We start from the raw sequence: 18341 nt of genomic DNA, 5'->3' as shown, positions 1-18341 counted from the left end.
AGTAGTGTTAGGTCATAGATTGGACTCAATGATCTTAAAGGTCTTTTCCAACCTAGTTGATTCTGTGAAATAGAATGTGAAATTTAATTTAAGTGTGAAATTTAATTTAAATGTAATTTTTTTTTAAGAGCATAGAAGATGGGTTTTCTGGGAGCCCCACTGACAAAGTGAGATTGCGTTACCTTACAGTTACCGAAGGGGAGCAGGCAGCAATCCTGCAATCCCGGGTGCGAGCTCCGCGCTTCCCCGCAGCAAGGGCGGAGGCGTCAGCGCAGCCGGGACTCACGGAAGCGCAGCGCTCCCCCGCCAGTCCCCCGTGGGCTCGCCCAGGGGCCGCCCCTTGCAGTCCCACCGCGCCCCCGCCCCTCCGAGCTGCCGTGGAGGGAGACTACGTTTCCCGGCGTGCCGCGCGGGCCAGGGCCGTACCGTGTGCGAGGTGGAGGGGGGAGCGGCGTGGGGCGCGCGCGAGTTGAAGTGCCGGCGAGGCGGTCGGTAAGTGCCGCCGCGAGCGCCGCCGGAGCGCCGGGGCCGTCCCACGGTCAGAGCGCCCGCGGCCGCCCCGGCCCGGGCCGGGGCTCCGGGCCCAGGCGGCGAATGCCGCCCGCAGCTGCGGCCCCGCGGCGGGGACTCGGTTGTGGCAGGGCTCGGCGAGGCCGGGGCTGTCGGTGGAGGCTGGAGCGGCGCGGGGCGCGGAAGCTGCTCCGGGAGACCCGGCCCGGCCTGAAGAAGAACGGAGAGCCGGCGGCGCCGGCCCCCAGCGTCCTTCACGGGCAGATCGCGGACGCGGGCCTGGCGGGCGGAGGGGCCCGGCCGGGGCTTTGAGCGGCGCTGGTCCCGCGGGCCTGGGGCGCTCCCCGGGCCGCGGCAGGTGGCGGTGGGGTCACCTTCGGGGCTCTGACAGGGAACGGCGCCGTCCCGGCCGCGCCTGCTGGGAGCGGGAGAAGCCTGGCTGTAACGTGAGGGACGCTTCGGTGCGCCAAGTCGTGTGAAAGTCAAAGAAGCCACCTCACTTAGGTGAAAAAAGAGATGGAGGTGATCTGTCAAGGCAGGGCTTAATAATGAGAGGCATGACATCCCAAGGCTTGTTTCGCAGCTGACAGGGCCCTTAAGATATCCCTAGGGGTGTCATAATGGCTCATTTACATGGAAAAGGCTCCTCTATACCTTGTGCAAAACTTTGAAATGCAATTTACTTTAGAGAATTCTATTTCTGTACGTCTTATTGGAGGGGCTTTAGTTATTCCCTTTTTATTGCTACAGCATGCTAAGCATGAAAGCAGGAACTTTCTTGCTGAAAAATTAATCTTTGCTGCCTGTTTATTTGCTACCTAAAGTTCCCATCTTCTGTTTGTGACGTACAGCTGGCGGGTATGGCAATAGATGTGATGTAACAAACTGCAGATTATAGCTTCAGGTAGGAATAAGATGCAAGAACAGATGGACCTGCATCCTGCTTTCAATAAAATGTTCTTTTAGTAGCTGAGAAAGTGAAGGAAAAAATAATGAAAAAGAAAAGCATATTTTCTGTTAAGAAAATGTCACTGCACCTATCACTTTTCAATAAATGAAATTTTACAAAAATATACAAGGAGCACAAATTATTTAATTAAAATACTTTGAAAAAAAATGACTTTTGAAGATGACAGAGGGTACAAGAGATCTCTGTACAAAAAAAGATTGGTCCTGCTGGAAGAAACGCCAAAATTTCTAGAATTCCAGTGAGGCAGGGGAGGGAGGGCGACTTTTTTTTCTGTGAAGTGTGTGTACATTTGGCTGCAGTCAAAAGCCCAGGTTTATTTTCTGTTGATCATAGATTCAAAGCAGTCCTGGTCAGCCAGCTACCCATTCTGACAGGAGAAAGAGCTGGGTTGCTGCAGGCAGCTGTGACAGGCACTGACAGAATATGTCTCAGCTTTTCAGCCTCACAATTACCTAGGGTTTGTAAGGAAATAAAAGGAAATAATAAAGTTTAGCTAAGGTTCATGTACGAAGGTCTCTCATGTTAGATAGCTTATTTTGCTGATTGTGTTCTTGTGAACTGTTTTTGAAAGACTTGACCTGTGTCACTGCATGTGTTTTTTGGTTACAAGGCTCCGAGAGGAAAGGCACAAGCCAGGCTGACCCTGCTAAAGCTTCACAATGAGAAGCAGGCAAGTTTCTCAGTCCAGCAAGGATTAGTAGACTCCATCTTGATGGGGTAAGAGCCTGCACTGTGTCAAGGGTGCTCTCGAGAGCTTGCAGAGAAGTGACAATACCTTTTGATTTATGCTAGAAGCAGAAGGAATGGTCAATCATACTTTCTGCCCAGTACCAGCCATAGGGAAAGGAAAGAAAAATGTACCTAAGTTGTTGTTACTTTTTTTCATATCTGGGTCCTCTATGGTGACATAAAGAAATGGAAAATATATATATTAGCATAACATATATACATGTAATGAGTTACATGCTTAAGGTACTTTATATACTGCAAACAATGAAATTAGTGATCCAAAGTGCTTAGTGTGGGAAATGTGTTCATTCCCCACCCTTGTCCCACAAAAAAAAAGTGGTTGAGAAGTGTCTCACCTGAGACCTGTATTGGGCCTGTGACAGAGCTAGAATAGGCTGTAGATTCCTGCAGATGACTGTTCTGCCAGTACATTCCCTGTCTGGCACTTGAATGGGATGGTGATAATGAGAAAACAAATCTCACTTGGTCACTGATCAGGTCCCCCATCTGCATTCTCTGTGGCTGTCTGGCACTGACTGCTGGAGTGGCATACAACCTCCTGGGATGCCTTGCCTCTTCCTAGACCACTCGTCATCAATGAGGAACTTCTAGAACTAGCCTGGCAAAGTTTCTAACAAGCTTTGGGTGTTCTTGATGTTGTAAGACTCTTTCTAAACCTGGGTTTTTTATATCATCTGTTGTCCCCTTAAAACCTGCCTATGCTGTGATGTCTTCAAAAATTTGTGTTGAAGAAGTGCCTGTTGATAGAATCAGAATTGACTTTTGGTGATCTCATGCTTCCTTCTGTCTGTCCACCTGTCTCCTTAAAAAGCCTTTGGGATCCTGAACAAAGGTTTTGTTGCATTTATGCAAGGTCTAGCAGTGAGTTACTCCTGGATTTGTGGTCTGTAGACCCTGTTGAGGTAAGAATAGCAATGAGCAACTTACCCTCAGTTGCTGGGTGATTGCTTGAGCTCTTGGCTAGGGGCAGTGCTAGCAATGTGTCATTAGCAGCAGAGCAATTAAAACTTGGATTGTCAGGTCCTCTGGGGCTGTGGGCGTCAGATCACTAAGTCCTTATCAGATGTTACAGTTGCTGTTTTGTATCTTGGCAGGGTTCATCAGTCATGGCACTAAGGGCCTTGAAATTTGCCTCATTGACAGCAGCTGCTTCCGGCATCTATCTGTATGGAAACAAGTTCCTGGATCCTAATGATTTTGGAGTTGTTCGTGTGGGCCGAGCCATTGCCACAGTAAGTTCTACCATAGCAATGTGCAGGAAGATTCCTAGATGGGTAAGGGAATTGAAGTTGACGAGAACTTGGGATTTTCTGCATTCCCTGTCTGCATTTTCAGCTGGCTTAGGAAATCAGAATATCTGTGGGGAGCTCTTCAAGTTCTTGACACTGTGGAGAGAAAGGAGGTGGAAGCATGTAAAGAACACAGCTGTTATTAGTGCATTTTAAAAAGAGAAAAATGGAGATACTGAGGGCTGTGTCTGCTTCCCTGGATAGGGTGGGATCTTCAGAGCAAGGGCTCACTTTGGGCCCACATTTCCACCCTTCAAGGTCAGTCACCCAAGTGTGGTGTCCTGCTGCCTTTTAAGAGTGACTTAGGTCAAACCCTCTTCTCTGCATATGCCATTTTTACATTTTGTTTTAAGTATCCTGGTTGTGTTGATAAACTAGGGTAACCATTGCACTGTGACCCTTGGCATGAGATTTGGGGAGAGAAGGACTGCTCTTTGAGGATTATTCTCAAAGCAAGAGTAAAGTGAGGATGGGTGATTACATACTTCTGAGATTGGAGTGATTTCCAGATGTGTAAAATGAATGCTGTGTCTGCCTAGCATCACTGATATTTCTCATAAGAACTGGGATTGGAGAGTGCTGCCTTCTCCTTGACAGTGTTCACAGATGAATCCATGAATAGCCAGAAACATGGAGAGCAGAGACTCTGGAGGGGGTATCAGTCTCTCCTTACCTCACTTGCATTATACATCTGTCACTTCAGGCCACAATCTCCATCATTTACAGACCCCCAGTGGTAAGCAGCTGTCTGTCTGCATTTTCTGTGACTTTTAAGCACTTTGTTAATGAGTTTTACAAGGAGTCGGCTCCTGAGGGCAGATGCAATAAGAAACAAGCTCTGTGGGTCGGCTCAGGTGCCGTGTGTGTGCAGCATCATAAACTGCTGTGAAAAATGGATGTTTATTTTGAAAGGGTGAAGGCAGAAATGCAAACTGTAATCTTTCCTTCTTGCTTAACAAATGCTAAGCTTCACGTTTTCTCCCTGACCATAAGGTAGTGCTGCCTGGTGGCAGGGAGCAGCTCTTTCCCTTTTAAAGCACAGGAATTTGAGGCATGGAGAGGTAATACAACTTCTTGTTGCTGGAGGTGAATCTGTTATTCAGGGTGTTTGGATTCTCCAATGTGTCCTTGAGTTCTGCCTGTGTTTCTGCCTGTAGTTCTGCCTGAGACTAGTGTTTCTCAGTCTTTCTTAAGCCACTATATTTGTGGTAATCTACTGTTTAAGACAAAAATAAGCGTGAAGTTCCAGTGATGAGGCTGTGTAGTTGGTCTGTGCTTTGAGTCTGATGGTAAGAGATGGTAAGAGATTACTTTCCTGAAGAATAGGAAGTAGGGGAAAGGAAATATTCTTTGCTTTAGATGGTGGCAAATCACAGACATGCCTGACTTTCATGTTCTCTGCCTTCAGGGAGGTCACAAGTCATTGGCTATAAAGCGCTTCACTGGTCCTGCTCTTAAATGCTTTAGAGGGTTCTGTACCCATAGCCTCAAGCAGTGACCCCAAAACCAAGTTACCAGTGCTCAGTCTTCTGTAGGTGATGGCAGCATGTGTTTAAATCTGTGTGTATACTTTTAAAAAAGAATGTTCTGTCTCTTTCTGAATTCTCAGTTTCCTCTGGTATGTATGACTGCATGTGTTTGAGTTGCTTCTGAGAGATTCTTTAGTCTTGCTGCACCAGTGACCTCTGCCTTCCCTGCTCATTTTTGGACAGTCAGAAGTCAGCTCTCATCTGAGCACAGGCAGCTTGAACTGCTGTCATTCCTTAGCTGTGGACCAGGTGAAGCCAATAGAGCAGACATGTTTATTTCTAAGAAGCTCATCTTTGGGATTATTCTTTTTGCAAGTGAAAGATAAATCTCTGTAGAAAACAAGTGATTTTGGATATTAGTGACATCTACATAGACCCAAAATATCTGTCCTTCAATCTAGCCCTGCCCTGGCTTCTTGCTTCTTACCTGGATGCTTGATTTCGTAGTTGAACCATAGTCAGGCAAAAGCAGACTGTAATGAAGAGACTGCAATTCTTAAGAGCTAATAAGTTCAGGAGCAGCAGACACAAAACTTTAAGACAAGTTACAGTGAGGCAAAGAAAACAAAAGCCTGGGGAAAAGAACACATGAGGATCAAGGAACCTGATGTACAACTATGAGATTCTGGGCAGATTTCATCTGAGTTTGTTTAGAGAGATTTGAGTCTGGTTGTGTTTTAAGCATGTTGGTTCAGTAGTTCTTTGCAGACTCCATAAGAAACTTGATGAAGCTCACTAATGGAAAATTTCTTTTTAAGCCTCTGTTTAGGGAACTGGCTCTTATGTATGGGTAGACAGCTATTCAGGGGGAACATTGTGCTATGACTCAGTAAGATCTGAGGATAGCTTTAGGAGCAGTGGAAGAGTGTATAGTGTTGAAAATTCATTGATACCAAGTGGGATATTTAACACTGGGCCAGATGCAAGCTCAGTGAAAGTAATCTGGCATTTGTAAAGGGAGGGATTGCTTGATTTTGTGTATCTTTTTATAACTCCAAGCTTCAGTCTCACACAGTAACGTGAATGACAGCACTAGTCTTGGGTGAGAACGAAGTCAGTGGCGTGGGCAGCATCACGCTGCAGAGCGTTTCTGTATTCTGGTAAAATTAGAAACTGGCAGAGCTTTTGTGCATTTGCTGTATTCTTTTGAGAGTATACCAGTTGTTTTGGTTATGTGAAAGGAACATTCTGTGCAGTAGCTAGACACTGGGAGGGATTTGGCAATGTCAGAGTTGCCTATCAGGATCATCATAATATTAATTTAGTGTTTAAGATTACAGTGTAATTAGCAACCGCTTAATTAATTCCCTCTTCCTCTGTAATACAGGCCAATCTGTTAGCTGCTTCTTTTTGAGTTGGAGGTGATAATTACCCTTGTGGACCAGAGATAAAATAAGAACCAACTCAAGCCTTGATGCAAGACTGATTCGAACTTCCCTCCACTTCAAAGTTGTTCTTTGAGGTTGTGAAGATGCTTTGAAAAAGTTTTCTTCTGTATGGTCTCTGTAGCTGTGCAGCTCCTCAGTTCACCAGGGGCAAGAGAGCCAGAAAAAAAAAATTGCTCTATTCAATTTACAATTTGGAAATCAGGAAAAATGAGAAACCTAACCTCCACAAGGAGGGAGTGTGTCTGTTTGTTACTGAATCCCAACTTGGTCCATTCTTGGATGCATTTCTGAGCTTTTGACTTTTTTTCCTTATTGCCAGTTCTTCTGGCTTTGTCTCAAACCATGTTTGCTTCCCTTGCCTCCCTGGCTTTCATGATACATTAACTGTACTTTTTGCCCTTCCTGGACATTTTTATGGTGAAAGGTGCGGCTAGTATCCTGTGCCAGAGTTGAATGCTACCCCTTCAGTAGGGAGATTTGAGGAAAAGTGCCTTTCAGTGGGAGTTACACAAATGGTTCTTCGTGGCAAGGATCTTGAAGTTCAAATGGCACATCAGTGGACAGGCTCCTCTAGGTGTACATTCCCTTCTCTCCCTCCAAACATGACATGTATGTTTCTCTCTCATTCACTGATGTTCTGACTGTGGAAAAAGAGGGACTTTAGTGATAGGAATTGCAAAATACCCTAGATTTATTTTCAGAAATCATGGAGTGACTTAAGAATATAATTCCATTGTCCATGGCAATGTCTAACTAACAGGCTTGAGCTGGATCCCATTGAGCTGGATCCTGGCTTGCTAATTGGGTATTCAGCCCTTTGGCCCCACAGTCCTTTGTGCAGTTCAATATGCCCAAAAGTACTGCTGCTTGTGCTAATCTGTGTTTGTCTTCAGTCACTCTGTTCCCTGCTGAGCCTATACAGAGAGCAAGCTGGTTAGGCAGTTTGGAGCTATGAAGTGTGGGATAACTGATGGGGCACAAACAGAGTCTGGATGACCTCTGTTACTACCAGCAGACCTTACTGTGGAGGCCCCACATAGCTGACTGAAGATGGGAGTCTGCTGTGCAAGGTGCTGTACAGAGATTAGGAAAATGCTTTGAGCACCTCAAACAGAAGATAGTATAGGAGTGTCAAGTGTTGCTTACATATAGCTACGTATCAATGAGGCCCCTGCACTGCTTTTTATAAGTGTTCATTGAAGTTAAATTATTTTCATTTAATTTTTTAATGAGTCTTTTGCCATAGGCTTCACTGTGGAGTCTGAACTTTGAAGCCTAAGGTACATGCATTCTCTTTAACAGAAGTCTTATTGTTTGGGTAACTGTAGAGCTTGCTCAGCATTTCTGGTTTCATTTGCAGACGGCAGTTATCACCTATGACTACCTCACCTCTCTTCGGAGTGTCCCGTACGGATCAGAGGAGTATGAATTCCTCAAATCACAGGTAGGTCATAGCACTGAACTGCAAGGTACAGGTGTGTTGCTGTAATGCTATCATCTTAATAATTCAATATGCTTTCTACTAGGTTGTTAACAGCAATATTAGATAACAACCCCACATAGGACTTGCATTGCCCAATAGAGAAAGTCTTTTTTGAAAGGTAGCCATATGCATTCAGTGCTCGCTTAAGTCCAGTAGAGACTGAAGTGCTTGGTGTATGCATTTGGGCTCTGCTGCCAGATCTCTGCTGCCCAGACCAGTTGTGTGGTGGTCAGATGCTGAGAGTGGCCTGGTGGTGCTTTCTTATTCTGCATATTGTTTGGTAATGGCCGTAACATGAAGGCTGACTGATTTAGGTAAAAAGAGTGTGTTGAAAAGGAAGTAATAGAGATGAATCAAACTTGCAGATCTCTGAGGGAATGGGAAGTGTCCAAAGTAGTGTACATCTCATTGTGAAACACACTGTTGTGTTTTGGTATCAGTAATTAACAATAGTAGAAAAGGCATTTCTAGTGAGAAGGAAGACAAGCACCCTCACTGCTCTTCTCAAGTCTTGTGCTGCACCTTTCATTCTGGCCTATAGCCCTATAGTTCATTGAGCTGTGAATGACATTGGTTTTAGTTGAGTGCATGTGATGTATGTTAGCCAGGGTTTCTCTGAGTTCAAGGCCTCTTTGGAATGGGAAGTACAGCTTGTACCAAATTAGGCCAGTCTGCATAGTGTGTTTGAAGTAAGGTTTTTAGCCTAATTTTTCTTCTTGGTAGGATTTAGGCCACTGATGTGGCTGGTTATAATGCATGGAGTGGTGCTCTCCAGGGATTCTCAGACTGGAGGGACTATAAAGCTTGAAACAGCCTTGACTAAGGTAGAAATCAGTGATGTTGGACTCCAGCATGCTTCAGTATTTCTCTGACAGAAAATCCACATCATCAATATGGTATTAGTGTATCTGGAATGGTTTGCAGAATGGCTTCCTTGGGCTTGTTCTCATCCTCTGCTGTCTAAAGATGCTACGCTGTTCTAATGTAGCTCCCCATTCCAAGTGAGTGGCACTGATGCCCTGGCATAAAATGGAGATAAGTGTGTTGGCATCTGGAGCTTCACTGCCCATGTCTCTGCCCTGAGCCTTTGAAACCTGGTTTGCAGAAGGGCTGCATGTAGCTTCCTTGATTGATACCCAAGTTGTGGAGTTATCAGTACCGTGGACAGCTTATCATTTGGCAGAATTCGTAGCAGCTGGTGCAAACTCCTCACCTTTTGCCGTGTATCTCCATGGTTTCATTAACCTCTGTTATGTGGGTTTTGATGATTTGTCAGTCCACGCCCCAAGCAGCCAGAAAGGGCCCTGTTTGCCAGCATTGCACAGAGCTGTGGCCTCCCTGCTTGGCAGCCAGGAGTAGCTGCCAGGACTAGTCAGCCCCTGCATGTGGCAGAGCCAGTGGCAAGCACAGCATGCCAGCATGGCCAGCACTAACCTTCAGCTGCATAAAGGGGCATGAGCTGGGAGATAGGAGGAAGCTGGCACAGGCATAGCATGAGTTGGTGAAACTTGTTGACCAGTGGAGTCCAGTCCTGCTGTTGACAGGTGTTATGGAGTGCCACCACTGAGCCTGGCAGGAACAGCGCTTGTGGATTCTTCAGCAACATCCCTGCAGAGCTTGTGCTAGTGAAGCATCAGTTTGGCATGGGCGATACTTTGGACCTGGGTAACTGCACACCAAACTATCTCAGTGCAGTTTTAAGTGCATGGCAACCAAGTCTTCACCACCTTGCAGCTCGTTTAACTCTTTGTGGCAGCTCATTTTGTTGGCCTTGTACTAGCTCAGAATGACTTGTAAGAAGTTGCCCCACTTGAGTTGGTACTTAAGATTAATTACTGGAGATGGCCTAGAGGATATGAATGCCCTGCCCAAATAAGTGTTGTGTTTTAACAATACCTATCAAGACGTTGTTTCTGCTAGCTTCTGTCCTGGATAGATCTCCAGTACTCTCTGCCCTTCATTGTACTCTCTGTTTCTGTCCTTCTAGTGAGGCCAGCTTAATCTGCTTTTCACATACTGAGAGTTTGTAATTTTCTTGTCAGCATGTATATGAATTAGCTGCTGATTTCCAGATGCAGTTTTGGTGCTGTGCCTAGAAGAGAGACTCTGTGAGGCAGGGTGTATCTCTGTGTGTGTGTGTGTGAGTTTTGGTGACCATGGGATGCTGATATGCCAAAAGTTCTGAATCTGGTTTTTATGCCTCTGTCTCCAGTGTTCGGGTACAGGTGCATATATGTCTGTGATGTGCTTGCAGCTGGGAGTGGAACACCACTTTTTTTCTGTGGATCTCCTCCTGGTACTCAGCATACTGGTGATGCTAGTCCAGTGCAAATAATGCTTCACTTGTTCTGCATGGATTCCCAGTGAGATATTAAACCGGGGTCTAAATTACCCATGGCCTTGCATGAGAGATGGGAAGGTTCAGTGGCAGCACCAGTGTCTGAGCCTACTGGGGCCAAACAGGAACATAGTCATTAGGAAACAATTAAATGCAAAGCAGATTAGGAAGAAAATGGGTTCCCCAGGGACTTTTATCCAGGTTCCTGCTTAGCTCCAAGGAATTATCTTCAATTTTACTATATATTTCTGTCCCTTGTGGACCAGTTTTGATGCTAATACCCTAAGCCCCTCAGTTCCCAGCATTTTTTTTATGGCTAGCAAATGGGTCATACTATGGCCAAAGTTTTACTATTCATGAGGTGGCAAGCAATAGGTGGGAATTCACTGTGTATCCTTAGGTTAGTTTGCCTCTCCCTGGATCTCCTGTCAACTAGGAGATGTGAGAATGCACTTGCCAGATGGCACACATTGCTGTCCCTCAGCAACAGCCATTTTTCATTCCTGCCCCTGCCTGAGGCAAAGATGAACAAAGATGTGCTTGGGCTTTGTGTCCTTCCCAATGGCTGCTTCATTTCACCACTGATGGCCCAACCACATCAGAAATTCAGTCTTTCTCCTAAGTTAGGGGTCTTTTCCTGGTGTGTGGGCCCTTTTCCTGCATATGATGGTACTGCCAGTGTTCTGATGTCAAGAGCAGTTTTCAGTCACAGAATCACAAGGTTGAAAGAGACCTTCAAGATCATTGAGTCCAACCTGTTCCCTAACACCGCAAGTAAACCACAGCACCGCGTGCCACATCCAGTCTTTTTTTAAAACACATCCAGGGATGGTGACTCTACCACCTCCCTGGGTAGACCATTCCAGTACTTTTATCATTCTTTCAGTGAAAATTTTTTTTCTAATATCTGACCTGTATTTCCCTTGACACAGCTTGAGGCTGTGACCTCTTGTTCTGCCAGTTGCTGCTTGCAGAAAGAGACCAATCCCCACCTGACTACAACTACTCTTCAGGAAGTTGTAGAGAGTGATAAGGTCACCTCTGAGTCTTCTTTTCTCCAGGCTAAACAACCCCAGCTCCCTCAGTTGTTCCTCACAGGGCTTGTGTTCCAAGCCCCTCACCAGCCTCGTTGTCCTTCTTCGGATGTGCTCAAGCATCTCAATGTCTTTCCTAAACTGGGGAGCCAGAGCTGGACACAGCACTCAAGATGCAGCCTCACCAGTGCTGAGTAGAGGGGGACAATGACCTCCTTGCTCCTGCTGGCCACGCTACTCCTGACACAGGCCAGGATGCTGTTGGCCTTCTTGGCCACCAGGGTACACTGCTGGCTCATGTTCAGTGGCTGTCACCAGTACCCCCAGGTCCCTTTCTGTCTGGGCACTGTCCAGCCACACCATCCCCAGCCTATAACACTGCAGGGGGTTATTGTGGCCAAAATGCAGGACTTGGCACTTGGACTTACTAAACTTCATCTTGTTAGACTCTACCCATCTATCCAACTGTTCCAGGTCTCTCTGCAGAGCCATCCTACCTTCCAACAGAACAACACACGCTTCCAGCTTAATGTTGTCTGCAAACTTACTAATGAAAGACTCAATCCCCTCATCCATGTCATCAATAAAAATATTGAACAGAAGTGGCCCCAGCACAGACCCCTGAGGACACCACTGGTGCCTGGCTGCCAGCTGGATGCAGCACCGTTCACCACCCCTCTCTGGGTCTGGCCATCCAGTCAGTTCCTAACCCAGCACAGAGTCCTCCTGTCCAAGCTGTGGGCTGCCAGCTTTTCCAGGAGTTTGCTGTGGGATACAGTTTCAAAGGCCTTGCTGAAGTCCAAATAAACAACATCTACAGCCTTCCCTGCATCCACCAGGCGGGTCACCTGGTCATAAAAGAGATCAGGTTGGTCAAACACGACTTATCCCTCCTAAACCCATGCTGGCTGAGTCTGATACCCTGGCCGTCCTGTAGATGCTGCATGATGACATTCAGTATAAATTGCTCCATTTTCTTGCCAGGTACTGAGGTCAGGCTGACTGGTCTATAATTACCAGGATCCTCCTTCCCACCCTTTTTGTGGGTGTCACATTGGGCAGCTTCCAGTCATCTGGAACCTCACCGGTGAGCCAGGACTGTTGGTAAATGATGGAGAATGGCTTTGCAAACTCATCTGCCAGCTCTGTCATCACCCTGGGATGAATTCCATCTGGTCCTATAGATTTATGAATATCCAAGCATCTCAGAAGTTCTCTGAATGCCCCCTCTTGGATAACAGGTGGACCATTCTGTTCCCTGGCACCATCAACCAACCCAAGAGGACAGTTGTCCTGGGGACAAGCCGTCTTCCCACTAAAGACTGAGGCAAAGAAGGTGTTAAGCACTTCTGCCTTCTCCTCATCTGCAGTCACTAAGTTCCCTCTCTCATCCAGTAAAGAACAAAGGTTGGTCTTACCCTTACTTTTACTGTTAATATATTTATAAAAACATTTTTTATTATCCTTTACAGAAGTCGCTATTTTAAGTTCAAACTGAGTTTTCGCCTCCCTTATTTTTTTCCTACATGCCCTAGCAGCCCCCTTAAATATTTGCTGAGAGACCTGACCCTCCTTCCAAATATGATACATCCTCTTTTTATTCCTAAGTTTCTTCAAGACCTCCTTGCCCATCCAAGCTGGACATTTACCTTGTCGACTTGTGTTTTGGTACACAGGGACAGTCTGTTCCTGTGCCCTCAAGATCTCTGTTTTGAAGTACACCCACTTATCCTGGACTCCGTTATTTTTAAGGGCTGCTTCCCAAGAACTCTCTGAATATGTTTCCTAAGTAGGCCAAAGTTTGCCCTCCAAAAGTCCAATGTAAGAGTCCTACTGATGTTCCTCCTCATTTCACCAAATATTGAGAACTCTATAATTTCGTGATCACTCTACTCCAAGCGGCCTCCAACCACCACATCTCCTACCAGCCTACCTCTATTTGAAAACAGCAGGTCTAACATAATCCTTCCCCTGATCGGCCCACCCACCAGCTGTGACAGAAAGTTGTCCTCCATACACTCTAAAAATTTCCTGGACTGCCTCTTTTCTGCTGTATTAAGTTTCCAGCAGATGTCTGGTAGGTTGAAGTCATCTATGAGAACAAGGGCTGATGATCCTGAAACAGTACCTAGCTGCTTACAGAATAAGTTGTCCACCTCTTCTACCTGGCTGGGTGGATGATAACAGACTCCCAGTAGGATGTCAGCCTTGTTGGCTTTCCCCTTAATACTTACCCATAGGCATTCAACTCCATTCAACTCCATCCTCATTAGTTTCAATACCTATGGCATCATGGTTGGCTCCAAGACATCATATGTCTGTGAGTCTAGTGTCAGTATTAGGGGAGGTATGACCTCTCTTCATTTCATGTCTGTTTCATTAAATGATTCAGGACATCTTTGCACGTGTAAGCTTGGGCATTTCTTTTAATTTCTACTTCTGCTTGCGCTGGGCCAGAGGAAGAAGGAGGGCAGCCTACTCAGTGCCATTTCCTTACCTATTGTTTTCTTAACAAAGCATTTTATTCTACAGAAGGCTACATTTCTCTGACATTCTTCTGCCTCAGTGAATGTTGGCCCTTCACAGTGTTTGTCTCCTCAGTACCAAATCAGCCTACCGTGGGACATTTCCAGTGATGTTCTTATCAGTGTAGCATCTGGATGTCTTGGCTGACACTTCTTCCATGCTGGCATCAATTTCTGTTGATCCTGCTGTCAGTCAGGAGGTGTGTCACAACATGCAGTTTGTTCAAGGGCTGGTATCAATGGAATTCTGAGTTGTCAGTATAGTTAGAGGGTTGCAATAGGTCAGTTGTCTTCCAGATTTTGACACGAGTAGCCACAGTTGAAAATCTTGAACAGGACATCTTTTTGTTGTTTTCCTCTGTAAGACAAAAGGTTGCTGCTGTGAGTTTTGTTTTTTTGTAATGAAGAGAAGACAGCAAGGAGATAAAGGATCTGTGGTCAAGGTATTTCAGAAGACAGTGGGAATCCATTCTTGAATTAACTTTGTTGGCTACAAAATTGCTTTGTCAGGGACAAGCCATTTGGGGAGGTTAATTAAATGTCCTCCTTTTGAGAGCAGAATGAGGATGTTCTTGTCATTCAAACTAATGGTTGTTGGGCTGTCAGTACCTGGGCAAATATTTGGAAAGCGTAACCTTGTGCCATCATTATACAGAATACTATTTCTTGCTCCTTGGAGGCTCTTCCTGGCTTTGCTATGTTTACTTCTCATAGTGGAGTGGGTATTTTCAAAATAAGTTTTGTCTCACCGTGAAGTTGCACAGTGGAAGGATCATGGAAAGAAGAGGAATGAATGTGTGTGTGTTTTCAAAAATAATCTACAGTTTCTGGATAGCTCAGACCAATGAAATAGCCTGTGTCTTTGGACTTCCATTGTGATTCAGTAACACCATGTGCCTTAAATATTAAGTGATGTCCTAAAATAGTTTCTTCCTGATGGAAGTGGACTGTATCTGCAGAGAGAGGTCCTGAATGGTGTTCCTTCAAAAAGGCAACTGTGAATGGAAACTGTGGGCTGTTCTCCACCACAGCCAGTGTGTGCAGTGGTGGGTCTACTTGTGCTTCAGCCTCTGATGAACTGAGGTGAGAAACAAATGAACTTTCTTATGGGACACAAAATAGCCATTAGGTGGCAGTGACTTTCTGTCACCAAACTAAATGGGAACAGTAATAGAGAGGTGAAGAGCTTCAGAGCCCATCCACAATTCCTGAGTTGATCATGTTTGGTTGCCCTATTATGTGCTCCCTGGGATATCTCTTCATCTAAACGGCATGGTCAACACTAATGCAGTCTGAAAAAGCTACTATCAGGGCCAGCTGGTGGCTTGATGACTCTACATTTGAGCACTGCTGTCTAGCAAACTTCCTGCCAACACATAAAGCATGAAAGCTTTGCACTGAAAACATAATAAACTGTAAAATATATCTTATGATTATAAGATACTTCCTTTTCCTTCTTGTGCTTTCTGGAGTGGTGTCAGCTGAATGCTCTGGCCATAGCATCTCTAGGTTTTAATTTTGTAGCATTGAAAGGTCCATTTTTTGTGGGATCTGTGACTATGAAACTAGATGTTCTTCAGTCATCTGCAGTGATTTATTCAGAGCAATTTCCCATTGCTATCTACTGTGTCATTTTTGAAGGAGGAAGAAGGAGAGAAGTGAGGTCAAAGAGGCAATGCCTCATGTATTTCATGTTTTTTTCCTGGCTGTGCATGCTTGTCCCTGAAGTGCTTTGCTCCAGGAGCATAAGTGTGAATTGTCATGCACTCAGCTTGCCTGAGCCGTCTTCTCAGCTTCTCAGGAGTGACACAATATGCCTGGGGAGCATTTAGCTCGCTCTCCTCCAGGTGGGGCTATCCCTTTTCAGTTGAATCCCTGAGGATGTCATCACGTTGCTTCTTTAGAGCTGGTGAAGAGGTACCTAGTAGCCAGAGTAGTATCTGAAGAACATCTCACCTGGTAGAGTGGCAAAACCATTAGGAAGCCTTGGGAGGAGGCAGGCTGCAAGGAGCCTGCATTGTAAGAAACATTATAAAAGGAAAAAATGAGAAGTGAAGAAATAATCAGGTTTTATTTAGTGTTTGTCTATGCCTTGGTTCCCAGTGTAAAATGAACACTCAGCAGTGCTAAGTCAAGAGTTATGGCAAGAGATGGTGCTTTCTCTGAAGAGCCCATGGTCATGGTTGATTTGCCTGGATTTTCACCCTAGATGTGAGTTGTGCAAATACACGCAAACTTGGGATTTCTCAGAGGTGGAAGGGAAGGGGTGTAAAGATGGAAGGAGACAAAAAGCATAAATTATTTAGGGTTTCACTGTAAGTCACTTAACAGTGATTCCATTGACATTGGATCAGGCCCTGATTAGGGATGTTTTCTTAATGAAGGACTTAATGAAGGACTGTGTGGCTTTGAACTACTGACCAGTTTATATGGTTCATAGGACACAGAAACAGAATATTCTGAATTGGAAGGGACCCCCAAGGATCATTGAGTCCAACTTTAAAGGGAATGGCCTGTATGGTTGTTGGAGGCCGCCCTGTAAAATCAGTAGAGCTGACAGGTAGCCAGTACTTAATCCATTCTAAGAACAGGAAGACAGTTGGCTTGAGAGTAAAAATAATCTTATCTGAGGCTAGGAAAAATAGATATCTAAAAGTTTCATTTGAGGATAGAGACATGTACTTGCAATGTCAAAGTGGACTTTTGAAGTGCTGTTTTGTTTGTCCTTTGAGTCCTTAGCAAGACCCATCTTGCGGATTCTGTTCCCTTTTCTGAGGTTCTTGTAGTTAGCTTGCAGTGAAACACTATCTTGAAAGACTTCAAATTAGGAGTAAAAATTAGATGTAAAGTCAGGGGTGAAGAGAATAGGTGGCATGCAGAGAATATTTCATGTATCAGTCCAGGTTGGAATTTCAGAGCAGGACTAAATATTGTAGATTTGCTCTGCTAAAGCAGTGACCTTATCACATTCTCCCCAAAGTGGATCTGATAAAAGAATATGCTGGAGGGCAGCTCACAATTACCTTACCTGTCAAGCAAGTGATTTCATTTAGCTAAGTTAAGTCGGTGATGAGGGAATTGCTGTGGTGGGTGGTGTCTTGCAAACACTCTTCTGGACTTGTTTGTAGTGTGGGAGGCATCTTAGTAGGTTCCAGGCAAATCCTTTTAATATATGTGGGGGCTAAGCTGTTTGCATACTTGAGGGAAGACTGTTTCTGAAAGGAACTCCTGTATTCTTCCATCTGGTGTCCCAGGGTCAGGCAGGACTCTGTCAGGCCTGAGGAAGGCCTGTGTAATAGGAAAAAAGGAAGCTGTGTTTCTCTTGAACTAGAGTAGTTGATGATTTAGTTCTAGAAGTAAACCGAAAAGTATTGTTCAATGTCAGATTTTAAAGCTACCCCTTGCTTTATTTACTAGTGTTCAGGTGCCCTGCCTAGAAATGTGCATTTTTGTACATCTGGACAGGCTCATCTGCTTGCCTGTAGACACGTGCCAGTTTGTTCAGGTGGGAGTCCTTATAGTAAAGTAGCCATTTTTTGAACAGAATCAAAGGTTCAAAGATGGCTTTGGAAGAGTTAATCCAAGATGGTAATCATATTCACTGCTACACTAATTAAGCCTACTTTTGGTCCTGTAGAACTGGCTTGGGATGTCTTTTTTTGGTTGGGTTTTTTGTTTGCTTGTGTCTTTTTTGGCTTGAGAGTTCTGTCTCAGTGGCTGCAAGTTCTGCTGATGGTGCACCATTCAGAGCAGCTTGCTGCTCCTTCTTCTGCAGTAGCATCATTTTGGCAGGTCTGACACCAGTAACAACTTGTTTTTGTCAGTGTACTGAGCCGATGTGACATGGAAGAGGACCACAGCCAGCAGATAAACAAGGTTTGTCTTTATAAAGCCTCCACTCTGTTCTGAGCTCCACTTTAACAAAGAATTTGCATGTGAACTTGCACATATATGAAACTGCCCAGTATTTTATGAAATGCCTTCTGCCAAGTCTGAATCCATTTACTATGTTGCTAGTTTTGCTGAATTTAGAGGTAAATTCACTGAAAAGGTCACTAGCAGAATTACTTTTCAAAAAAAAAAAAAACAAAACCCAAAACACCATCTCTTAAAATGTCTTTACTGCCTGTGCAGTCTTTGTTTGAAAATGTACTCATTTTGAGTTGCCTGTGAACTCTGTAACTGTGCAGCCTGTTTGTTATTGTAGGGCTTCTCTGAACACAAGTTGTTTTTTACAGAACTGCTGAAGGGCAGGAGGCTTTGTTTATCTTAGGACTGTTGTGTGAAGAGAAGTAGGGAAGATAAGCTTTTCTCCCTCAGGCCCTTTCCTTTGCATTCACAGTCAGGCAGCACAGCCAGGCATTTCCAGAGCTCAGCAGGAGCTTTTTCATCTCTGCAAGGCCCTGGTATCGCCTGTTCCGTCTCTCTTCTTCCTCTCCAGGACGACATCCCTGCTTCTATTTCTTGTAGTAAGCTGAGGTTTTGCTGTGTCAGTCTGAATTGGGAGTTATTCCATGCCAATATA

The 18341-nt window shown here is 45.0% G+C and overlaps 1 protein-coding gene across 12 annotated transcripts in view; it reads left to right on the top strand.

The window, feature by feature from the left end:
* The first annotated feature begins 349 nt into the window (after positions 1-349).
* Positions 350-18341, top strand: part of ADCK1 (aarF domain containing kinase 1) — a 73817-nt gene continuing 55825 nt past the window's right edge. For 2 of the 12 annotated variants that reach the window (XM_064423730.1, XM_064423731.1), the window contains exons 1-2: positions 3405-3462; positions 7797-7880. Coding sequence is in view for 9 of the 12 variants with exons in the window: in XM_064423733.1 (XP_064279803.1) it covers positions 3337-3462; positions 7797-7880 (210 nt within the window). In the remaining 3 variants the exon portion in view is untranslated. The other 10 variants (XM_064423725.1, XM_064423722.1, XM_064423724.1 and 7 more) reach the window with 10 other exon arrangements.

The sequence above is a fragment of the Passer domesticus genome, chromosome 6, assembly GCF_036417665.1.
Source record: "Passer domesticus isolate bPasDom1 chromosome 6, bPasDom1.hap1, whole genome shotgun sequence".
Taxonomy (NCBI): Eukaryota; Metazoa; Chordata; class Aves; order Passeriformes; family Passeridae; genus Passer; species Passer domesticus.
The sequence above is the reverse complement of the archived record's forward strand: the minus strand, read 5'-3'. Positions and strand labels throughout refer to the sequence as shown.